This window comes from Nanorana parkeri, unplaced genomic scaffold, assembly GCF_000935625.1.
Source record: "Nanorana parkeri isolate BGI_ZX_2015 unplaced genomic scaffold, ASM93562v1 scaffold1246, whole genome shotgun sequence".
NCBI classification, from domain to species: domain Eukaryota; kingdom Metazoa; phylum Chordata; class Amphibia; order Anura; family Dicroglossidae; genus Nanorana; species Nanorana parkeri.
Genome location: NW_017307514.1, coordinates 463,600 through 475,456, shown reverse-complemented (window position 1 = coordinate 475,456; position 11,857 = coordinate 463,600). Strand labels below are relative to the sequence as shown.

General features: G+C 41.1%; 2 protein-coding genes across 5 annotated transcripts in view; both read right to left on the bottom strand.

Moving 5' to 3' along the window:
• Nucleotides 1–557, bottom strand: part of RPP40 (ribonuclease P/MRP subunit p40) — a 13,753-nt gene extending 13,196 nt beyond the window's left edge. For all 4 annotated transcript variants that reach the window (XM_018568802.1, XM_018568800.1, XM_018568799.1 and 1 more), the window contains exon 1: nucleotides 398–557. In XM_018568802.1, coding sequence (XP_018424304.1) covers nucleotides 398–514 — 117 coding nt within the window. In that variant the 5' untranslated portion in view covers nucleotides 515–557. The remainder of the gene's footprint in view (nucleotides 1–397) is intronic.
• Nucleotides 558–8,764: 8,207 nt separating this feature from the next.
• Nucleotides 8,765–11,857, bottom strand: part of LOC108797228 (mas-related G-protein coupled receptor member H-like) — a 39,590-nt gene continuing 36,497 nt past the window's right edge. The window contains exons 2-3 of the mRNA XM_018568797.1: nucleotides 9,531–10,071; nucleotides 8,765–8,826 (exon numbers count right to left, since the gene is read on the bottom strand). Of these exons, the coding sequence (XP_018424299.1) occupies nucleotides 8,765–8,826; nucleotides 9,531–10,071 (603 nt within the window). The remainder of the gene's footprint in view (nucleotides 8,827–9,530; nucleotides 10,072–11,857) is intronic.

Below are 11,857 nucleotides of genomic sequence, written 5' to 3'. Positions count from 1 at the left end.
GGGGGGGGGGGGGGGGCGGCAGAGGGCACCTCCCTGAAATTGCTTTCTTCAGGTTGGGATCCCTGACATAGGTTCTTGCTGCAGTAATCCATGAACGCCCCATGTGAATGGGGCCAAATAGCTGCCCTTTTAGCTGCACATTTTTTATGCAATGTGGCTCCTAATAAAAGGTCTCCTCCTCTAAAGTAACTCTCTATTGACTAAAACAGTCAAGAAAACACGGGGAAAAAAAATAGACCAAACATGCCAACGCTCAGGAGTGAATATAGGATGCTGAAGTCCCATAGAAAGTAAATAGCAGCTATTAGGTCCCATGTCCCTATAATGAGCTGTCATGATCAGAGCTGTAAGAGTGACCTGTACACAGAACACACACACAGCACACACGTGTACTCACAGCGTAGTTATAGTAATGTGTCTCCACGTGGGTGGCATGCCGGGACTTCTCCAGCAGGAAACTGGACTTCTCACACACCAGCAAGTGCCGGGGACACTTCTGCAGTGCAGGCAGCATTGCAAAGCCCTCTTGAGTAACAAACGTTCCTGTCTCTATCCAGAACACATGAGGAAGAGGAGGATCTCCCCGGCATTTCCTGCCTGCCTCGGTTCACATCTGTGTGTGTCTGGGGCTATAATGTACCACACTGCCATCTGGCGGCCACACAGCTAAGTGCAGCCATCCTTCAGCCATCATTGCTTACAGGATTCTAACCTGAAGAGAGAAATCATTGCGTATTAGGCCCCAATCACACCTGAGCTGAGCGTCTTTGGTGGTTTTATGAATGTTTGTTAAAAATAATCTTTTTAAATGTTATTTTTAACCAATGAAAAGTTAGTTGCTGGCCAAAAAATGTGCGTTGCGTGTTTTTTTTCGGGCTCCATTGGAAATATATGGGGGCCAAAACGCTCAGTTGCGCCCCAAAACAAGCTCAGGTTTTTTTTTTCGGGCTACAGGCGACAGAATGCTCAGGTGTGAACAGGGGCCATTGGAAACAAGGGGATTTCTTATTTTGAGTGTTGTAGCGCTCAGGCAGTTAAGCTACAATATGCTCAGGTGGGAATGCACCCAAAGGCACGTGCTGGAAATTGTTTACTTCTATTTGAAAGCATGTTTAGATGCGTTGCATTCAAGGAAACACACGTAAAATGATGTATATTTTTAATCCCATTTTGTACACATAAGGCCCCATTCACATAATGCTTTGCAGGAATCAGGCGTGTTCAGTTGCTCAGCCGCTGTGAGTGCTGAGTTAGCAAACTGCCGCTAAATGCGGTGCTGCAAGTCAGCGCTCAGCACTGCTAACTTAGTACTCGCAGTGGAAGTGAATGTGGATGCAGAGTGCTTCGTGTGATGGATAAGGTGGGGACAGAGCACCAGTAGCCATTTTAACTGTGGGCACACCTGGCAGCACTGGAGAAAGGTGCCTGAAGCTTGATGAAGGAAATCAATTCAGTGTGGGAACCTACAATATAATGTTGTGGTGGATGAGCACACCAAACATTAGTTGGAAAATGGTGTAAGTATAGTAAGTATATACTACTTATCTCTCACGCCACCCATGTCTTAACTTTCTTTCTGAAAAATAGCAGAGCACTTCCTGGTATGTGAGGGTACCACTTCCTGGTATGTGAGGGTGCCACTTCCTGATATATGAGTGTGCCTAGTCACTCCTGTGCCTACAGACTCATAGCTGTATATCTGCAGTGTAAGGTCTAAGGCACTGCTTCCTCACACTAATGGAATGAGATTTGTTAACGTTACTTTTTTGATGCTCATTTTTCTCCTTACTAGAGACACTGTCATAGGAAGGCAAAACGTTGAACTTCTATCTATATGATGCCTTGTCTATGAGATGGGCAACGGTACCCAACGCAGCCAAACGAGGCTGGTGTGAACAGGCCATAAGTGTATGCAGAAGATAATGGGGTATTGCCATATCTTGGACGGAAGGGTTTTCTAACATACTCAAATTTTTTTTCACCAGGATCTGGTGGGACTGTTTGAATCTGCCTACTGACCTGAGATCAAGTTGAAGCGTGATGATCATCTCATGTCTATAAGTGCATTTACTGCTGGCTGGACAGGAAGTTGAAGGCAGTTTGATCTTCCAGCTTTGTTTTGATCCTCTACAGTCGCAATGCTTTTTAAAACTTGCTTAGCCTGCAAAATGAGTGCTCATGGACTTGTGATCTACTGACACAGGGAAAACATTAACTGACATTTGCCAGCATTTTTCTTCAGCTCACCACACATATGGTAGATTTTTTTAATAAAAAAAGTGACCACCAAGTTATAAATTACTAGCAATACATAGGTAGAGTGTATAGTTTATATTGTGTATAACACAATGTAATGGCAGATTGTAACGTTTGAGTTTAAAAAAAAAAGATAAATTAGTGGTTGTGCAATGATGATATTATGTATTGAAAATGATTATATATTTAAAGTATTTGCAATTTTACATTGAGGAACATTATTCTGAAATTGTTCAACAATTGTTAGATGCAGCTTTTCATAGATTGGTGAACCTCTGTCCATCTTTACTTCTGAGACACTCCAAGTCTGTTGTAAACCTAAATGAAGAATCATCTAATCTCGTTATAGATGTAGCCTAACCCTACTTTCAGTTAGTGAGGTAATAAATTCTGCTAGCTCGACAGTTAATACTGCTGCAGAGTATCACAGCAGGGGCAGATGCGGAGAATTGCAGCAGGGCAGATGCAGAAGATCACAGCAGGGGCAGATGTGGATGGTCTCAGCAAGGGTAGATGTGGAGGATCGCAGCAAAGGGAATATGTAGAGGATCGCAGCAAAGGGAATATGTAGAGGATCGCAGCAGGGGCAGATGTAGCAAATTGCAGCAGGGGCAGATGTGGAGGATTGCAGCAGGGCAGATGTAGAGGATCGCAGCAGGGGCAGATGCGGAGGAGCGCAGCAAGGCAGATGTGGAGCATCACAGCAGGGCAGATGCGGAGGATCACTGCAGGGACAGATGCGGAGGGTCTCAGCAGGGGCTGAGGATAAAGGTTATGTTAGGATAAAGGTTAAGGCTAAGAAGAACTCTGGGCATATGAAAACTTAACCCTTGCAGTGGGGCAACCCAAGAGTTAAGTGCTCGTTTTGGTCTAGGGTCCAGCTGTGGTGGAACTACAAATCCCATGAGGCATTGCAAGATTCTCACAGCCACAGACACCCGAAGAGAGATGCATCATGGGATTTGTAGTTTCACCACAGCTGGAGGGCCGGAGGTTTGCTACCCATGGTCTAAAATAACAAAGATACATTAGCTGCAGCTTGACGTCTAATACATTGTATTAGACGTGAAGACTCAAGGGTCCCTAGACAACTGGAGGGGAGGGGGAGAGAAAGGCTGCAGGGACCGGTATAGCAACCAGGCAGGACCAAAAAAAGCAGATAACCCTTACAGTGTGGGGGGCAGCCCCACTACAAGGGTTAACTTTTTATATGCCCAGAGTTCTTCTTTAAACATTCAGGTTAAGGAGCCATTTCAAGGCTTACTTTAAGTGTTTGCCTAGAGTTAGATTACAGTGACATTTGCACCCATTTTCACTTTTTGTAGTGTAAAATCCCCATGCCAAGAAATAACAATGGAAAAACCAGCATTTCATATAAAGGTGCTTCCTTTTTTATAGTCTTCAAAACACTTACAGACTAGCTGATTTTACTTTTTAAATAATACAATACATATGCATGTGGTATGTTTGATATCACTGACAGCCAGTAGAGAGCACCACTGACATGTTTATCTACTGTTTCTACAGTATTAGCGTAACAACTGTACAGCACTGTTCTCTGTACTTGTTTCCGGAACTGCTGCTTTTCTTTTGTTTTTTTTGTTTTTTTCAAGAGAGGAATATTTTATCTTAGATCCAAGCAAGGAATATGTCTCAGTAGCAGCAAAAAAAAAGAAGAATAAACAAAATACAGCAGAGGTTTTATGCCAATAACAGAGGAATCTATGATACCAATGAGATGTTGAAAAGAATTCAGTAAGTAACTGACTAACGTGCTTTTGAATTGTACTCAGGGAGACCACATATATTGAAATGCATTTTATTTATATAGAACTTCAAATTGCTAAAATAAGATTTTTATGGTGTCATACATATCGAAACTACTGAATATATAAATATTAATATAAAATACATATACAGTATTTATTCAGAAAAGTTAAAATATCCCATACATTGTAAAAACAATATGGGCAGTGTCTGGTGAGGACGCACCCACTACTTGGTTTGTACTACGGTAGGACGTGATCTTCTTGAAGCACTAAGAGCTTGTGGAGCAGATCCCCTATTATTATTTGCGGTTCCCAGGTGAACACTTGATCTGCTGGCCTGGCGTTGATAGGGGTGTAAAGCTGGCCATACACCTTACAATTATCTGCAGATCTTCTGTGGTCAGATGGAAAAGGTGCAACAGATTCCTCCATCTACACTAAACTGTGTGGATGGAGTAATCTCCACTTGGGCCAATCTGTTGCACTTTTTCCATCTGACCACAGAAAATCTGCAGATAATTGTAAGGTGTATGGCCAGCTTTACTTTTGCATGTCCCTCTGGACCAGGTATAATTCACATGTTGTATTCTGTATAGCACAATTTGAAGAAGCCGATATTGTTCAGTGAAACACGTCACGGCTACCATTACTTACCTGCACAATTTTGTCTCCCTGTACACTGGAAATGTGATTGATCCTCTAGACACGTCGGGAGGAATTTTTTAAAACTGGAGCGGACAAAATCTGAAAAAGATTTGCACTGCATCCAAACAGCTTCTCTGTCTCATTTTCAAATCTTTCCTGAGCAAACTGAAGAGAGATGCTGCTCCAGATTTTGTCTGCTCCAGTTATATATATATATATATACAGTATGTGTAAGATGTTGAATGTGTATATGGAGCAATAGCAGGTTATGTGTAATATGTACTGGTCAAAATATTAGCAATATTGGACACTGTGAGGGGAATTTATCAAAACTGGAGCAGACATAATCTGGAGCACCTGTGCACGGCTAAAGGTGCCCATACACCTTACGATTATCGTACGATTTTCGTATGCGATCGACTTTTCGTCCGATAATCGTATGTGTGCATTGCAGTGTCCGACCGACAGTATTGTACAATCGTACGACTTTTGACGGTCAAGCATGTTTGAAAACTTTGCTAGATCGTACGATTGTCGTAAGGTTGCTTTTCCGTCCGTCAAAAGTCGTACGATCTACACTGCGCTTGCGCTAACGAAAATACGGCAAATCAATTACCGCATTTCGTCCAGGTGCTTTTCGTTAATTACGGCTAGATGAATCTTGCGATCATCGGGGCAGGATGGGGCTACCGTCCGAAAATCGTACGACTATTAGATCATCAGACGAAAAGTTTCGTCCGATAATCGTAAGGTGTATGGGCACCTTTACAATCAGATTATCTCTTTCGTTTTTTAAATTCTTAACTGAACAAACTGAAAAGGAAAGCTGATTGGTTACTGTGCACAGCTGTTTCAGATTTTGCCTGCTCCAGTTTTGAGAAATTCCCCTCTGTCTGTTTTGTTTTTACTATGTATGAAATATTTTAAGTTTTCTAAATTAACATACAGTATGTGTTTTATATTTATATATTAGATTCCATATGTAGGACCCCTTAAAGAACCTAGTTTGGTAAATTGAAGTTCTATGTTTGTCTATGGGATGTTGTGTCCATGTACCACACTTATGGTGTTGGTTTGCTTTACATGTATTTTATCTAAACATAGATGTGTGTCTTTTTCTATCATGAGAATCAAACATAATTTCTTCTACCGTTTTGCCAAACTGGGAGATTTGGGTTGGTGTCAGTATTCTGGAACTACTAGCTTTTCAGCTGTGATCATAATGTTATATTCATTCTTATCATTTAATACTGCTTTTCAGTCAGATACCGGGCAAATGCTTTATTAATGAGCAAAAGAACAATAAACAGTGCAGTGCAGTTACAAAAGTAATATTTTACTTATCTTAAAATTCTATGCAATTGACGCTTTATGAAGTCTGAAGTTGTACAACCACATTTTTGTATTGAATAAGTGTGTGTTACTAATAATGACCAACCAATATACTGTACACAGTGTGTTCTATTTGCATTTTTAGTACCTTCAGTGTTTAAAGTATATCTACGGCCAAAACCTTTTTTGAATAGTAGAGTAGGCATTGGTTAAATTTTTTTTTTTTTTTTTGTTGCTAGTGTAGCCCCCATCACCTTCTGTGATGTGGCTTCTAGACATTTCGTGATAGACAGGGCAGTAGTCAGCCTGGCTTAATTTATAGTGGCAATTATCTGGTTAAATCCAGGTGTCTAGCCTTGACTGTACCCCCCTGGGCGCAGTGTGACTGTCATATTGTGGGAAAGCCAATGAGAGGCACTGTAGTGTATGTACAGTGCAGCAGCCAATCACTGAGTTTCTCTCTCAGGCAGTGGTGCATGCTGAGTTAGGGTACATATACTGGTGGGATTTGCCGTGTGCAGAGATTAGCCGGGACCAGCCATGGAATAGGGCTGGGTGCTGTTCATCCTGCCCCATGGGCTAGGCCTGAGGCCTAGGGGTGGGCATGGGCTGGTGTGAGGGAAAGGTTTCTCTAAGGCCTCCAACGTGGAGGAGGCCTGCGATGCTGATAGAGGAAGAGAACCGGGACCAGTGCAGGCTCTTGAAGTACCCTGGAACTAAGTGGACTTCAGAAGTATGGTCGGTGTTGGTTGAGGATCTGTATCCATCCTGCCATTCTGCTACATCAGTTGCTGTCCGTTGTCTCCCAAGTGGATCTACACTGATATACCTACAAAGTCTGGTGAGTCTGGAGCTCTTGTTGGTTATCCCTGGACACCTAGAATCCCTATAACCTCTCTCCCCGGTGAAGATGTTCAATAAAATGTTATTCAGTATTTTACTAATGGAGTAGATGTCAGTTTATGGCACCAGAGGAAGGGTGGTTAATGCTAATGGGTTTGCAGCTGAAGCTCATACCCTAGACAGACTAGAGATGAACCGGGCATCCAGCGGCTCCTTCGAAGGTGAGCACTACACTGTCTTTGTCCCACTTGGGTGGAAGCTTATTTGGCAAAATATGTCAGCCGACACTTATGGGCATTGTCTTAGGACAGGGGTAGGCAACCTCAACACTCCAGCTTTTGTGTAGCACTAGTCTCATGAGGCATTGCACACAGGCGTGACTCCCAGAGGCAGAGGCATAATGGGATTTGTAGCTTCACCACACCTGGAATGTGACTTTTAAATGCCGTCTGGAGACGGCAACCCGCCAATGCTGCAGTGCCGTCCGTCCGTCCGTTTTTTTTACAACGGGCGGACGGCAAGTGGTTAATGTCATTTTTGCTGCGGCAGGTTCTATACATTGTACAGATGCGCCACTTTAGAGGCAGTTAAAGGGGACCCCCCCAGGCACTATATTTAAAGGAATTTTTCATTTTTATTATTTCACTTTAAGCAATGTTAAAATCACTGCTCCTTTAAAAACAGTATTTTTTAAAAGTGTTTTTTTCATTCATATATGACCCCCAGGGCAGTATCCGAATCCCCATACCTTTTTATGGCCAATAACTTGCATATACAGTAAGCCTTCAAAATCGGGACATTTGATTTTTCGAGTTCTGGTCCCATAGACTTTCATTGAGTTTGAAGCTCGAAGTTCGAGTTTGAACTTTTTCCATGTTCTAAAGTTCCAACTCGAACCAAACTCAGGTGTGTTCGGACCATCAATAGTGCTGACACCGTCCTTCCTCATAGAAGGTGGCTACTTTTGTTCTCCATGCTCCATGTGTGTGTTATAAAGTAGCCACAGCTCCAGGATCACTCCTGTGATGGACCATAATCTCACATTTAGTTTACTAAAGAAGTGAGCTTGGAGCTGTGGCTACTTTAAAACACATTAAGGGACCATGGGGAACAAACGTAGCCACCCTCCAGAAGGGAGGACAGTGCCGGCACCAATTCAGGGATGATTTGGGGCTCCACAGCCGAGTGATACATAAATAAGATCCAGTATTGATAATAGTTAAGGTACATGAATGCATTTTTAAGATTTAACTCCTGAGTTAAAGCGACACTAAACTCAGAAATTAAATCATAAAAATAGCTTCTATTATATAAACAATAAATGACTGTGTGCCTTTTTTGGTAATTGTTCAGCTCTAAATGCTCAAAAATCTGTTTTATTTTTCTTCAGCCACATTTTCCTGCCAGAGGGTGGCTACTTTTCTTCTCCATGGTGCCTATGTGCTGGTTCATGTGAAGGACTACTACATGCTGAGGGCGTGTCTTCTCAGTCTCCGCCTACAAATTCTCCCCTCTAGTCTTCAAGGAGATGGGATTTCTTCAGCTCTCCCACACTAACATATGATCTTTGATTTCTCTCCTCCTGGCCTACCAAAGAGGGAGTGTGGGGGGAGCTGCTTGTGAGGAGATTCAGCATGTGAGCAGTCACCAACCTCATACTTTCTTCTTATTCTCACATGCTGAATCTGGCCACACAGTTACAGAGGACGCAGCTCCTACATTTGAAATAAAGATGTTTTTCTGTGTAGATTGTTGTAAACTTGATGTTTGTTGTAGATGTATTTAAAGCTGTTGCAAGTAGTTTTGATCATTCAGAGCATTGCATGGGAGATTACAAGGAATGAAACTGTCACAGTGTGTTTAGTGAGGAGAGGGAGGTAGAAACAGCTGTTTGCAGTGAGAGATGATTCCTTTCTGCCTCAAGGGAGTTGTAGGCAGAAAAAGATGTCCACGTGACCAGAATCAACGTGCATGGCTCTTTCTAAGCGACAGGAAGTGTGAATGGAGAGAAGAGCAACGGGAGCGAGCACTGCAGACTTTCTACAGGGATTAAAATAGTAAGACTTTATTTTAAAACATAAATAAACGTGGCTTTGGAAAATGTTAATTGTGTAGATGTGTATAAGGAGACAAAAGCTGAGGGTTTTGTGGCGCCATAAGTGTCACTTTAAAAAGTACTGAATGTACCGTTGGTATATGCAGGCAGATTTTGTGCCTTTTCCGGTGTATCCTTAATAATACATGTTTTCTTGGATGTGTTCTCAGTCTCTGCAGTATCCTTAAATACCTTTTCTAACAATTTTTTAACTGTTCCTTCCTCGGTTTTGAGCTTTCCCCATCTACCTACAGCCATGTAAATATACGGGTTAGCACTACAATTAAAGGATGAGCACAGGGATGTAATAAAGAAGAATGCGACCTGGAATGGCTCAGACTGCAGAACATTAAAGTATAGCAGAAGGCCTAGTATTCTGGCAGGTACCACAGAAATGAGGAAGATGGTGACACTGATGGCAATCACTATGTAAATTTTAGGTGGTTGGCAGTGCTTAGGAGCTGTTTGAATCTTACATAGAAGGATTAGACTGGAGATTACCATTACAGGAACAACAAGAAGGTACAGGACAGAAGTAAAATAGTAGACATGTGTGCAGCTTTGTGAGTCTGGGGCTTGATATTGTTTACCATTACATAATACATTTTCTAGTAACGTTACCAGCACGGACAACAACCAAAACATGATGGACACATAGGCTGACAAGTTGTTGGGCCTATAGCATTGATACCAAAAAGGATATAAAACAGCAAGACATCTCTCCAGTGCAATAACCATAAGTAGATAAATACTAGCGTTAAATCCAAAATTATATAACAGTCCAGTGAAAAAAGCAATATAGCCTTCCACAATCGCTAAATTCCATACTCCATTTAGAACACAGAAGGTGTACATCATCCATGCCCCTAATCCAACCAAAAAGGTAAAGTCAGCAACTGCAAGGTTGAGGATATAGACTGTAAACTGGTTTCTTTTCATCTTGAAACAAAGGATCCAAAACACAGTCCCATTGCCCAGTAACCCTAAAACACACAGAGCTAGAGAGAAAACGGTCAGGGGCATGAAGTAGGAACTTCCCCCATGCGAGGATTTGTCATCTTCTGTTCCATTTATGTTTTCCACTGTAGAATTGTTGAATTCTGTGTTTGAGTCATTCATCATCATAATGTTCTGTAAAAAAAAAAAAACAGAATTAAAAATCAGTTTGCTACAGCAGACCGTTATATAATTTTTGTTACTACCTAACAAGAGTGCTGCAGGTCATGCCTATAGGTATTTGGTTTAAAACTCAGCTACTGCTTCAGTTTTTGTTTTTTTCAACCTGCACTTTAAAGGCTAATTCTACCTTTAACATCATGTTGCATGCTACACCCATATTTAGGGTGTAACATAGAACATGGTGCTGTTCCACAACCCCCCACTTACCTAATTCACTGTGTTCTTTCCCCCCCCACAGGCTCCTGTGTATTGTTAAATTCAACGGCACTATGTGTGGCCCCAACCGCACAGCCATGTCATTCATTCAAAAATCCATTAGCAGGGTCTGTGAATGCAGAAACTACAAGTCTAATCTGCCACTGTGGCAGAGGGACTCAAAGTTCTCTATGGTACACAATTGCCATGACCTCAACATACTTGTAGTCCATCCACTGACTGTAGTTGCAGGCTCGAATGCAAAAAATTCATGATTGCACATTTTTTTTCTTTTTGCAATATGTGCATTTATTCATTTTTTGCACAAAGTGGCTTTGATATTATATTTACACCACTACCTCAAACGACTTTTGGAAGATATATTTTCATAACAAGTTTATTCATGGATAGTTTATAAATATACAGTGTATTTTAAATTTATAATTTGTATTTCTTTCTTTTTTTTTTAGTTTGGGATAGAATAGGGTCACCATTTTTGCCCTCTGCCCTTGGGGAGATTTCTTTTGACTTCCTGTTTACATGTAGATATGGAGTGGCTGCAAAGAGATTGCAGGAGATCATCATCACTGAGATGCAACAAAGGATAATAAAAGGTTTTTGTTTTTTTTTAAAGAAAAATAATGTTTCTGGTATACAGTGCTTTAGCACTGCAAGTGTACTTTAGGCATAACATTGCTGCAAAAAATAAAGTTACAAAGGAGATAGTTCAAAACAAGAGCAAAGCGTGCTGTGTTATACAGTATATATGCAGAGCCATATTTGCAAGAAAAATATGTCATTGGAGCTCTAAGCATGAGTGATGAGCCTGAAGGTTGTCAAGGTTTCCATGCTCAGAAAGCATTTGCCCTGGAAGCATATGATATATATTTTATCCAAATCAGTTTCAAGCACTGAAAACAAAATCAGCTGGTTATCTCATCATATTGTTTAGTAACCAATGGAGAACATGATTGCGTAAGTCAATAACATGAGGAGGTAACAGATTCACAGGAAGTCATTAAATGAACCCAATGCTTTATGTACAGAGACAGCAAATAGAAAATGTACAAAGTGATTTTTGCGTGATTAACCCTAATAAACTATAGCACTTCAAGAACTGAACAATGACTAGGTGGCCACACAACAAACACAGTGTGCATGATTATTTTGCTCCCTTGGCGCCCAACCAACTGTCTGCATGTAGTTTCACAGTCTCTAATGTGCGGCAGTAATAGGGGCAGTCAAGCAAAACAAATGGCAAACGCACTCATCAACTCATAACCAGGTTTAAAACAAGGTGCACATGGAAGGGCTTTATATGACTTTTTGCTGTAGTAATGGGGCAGTGTACCAACTCTGACAACTATACCTTAAGTGCTAGAGTTGTTTTTAAAAAAAAAATAATTTTATTAGTTTTATAGCATAACATAAGTCACACAAGTAACACAGAACAAAGGAAAAGATGGATTCACAGAATCCCAGCATCACATTTAAAACATCAATAAAATAATAAAAAAAAAAAAGGGAAACAAGAATTGTACAT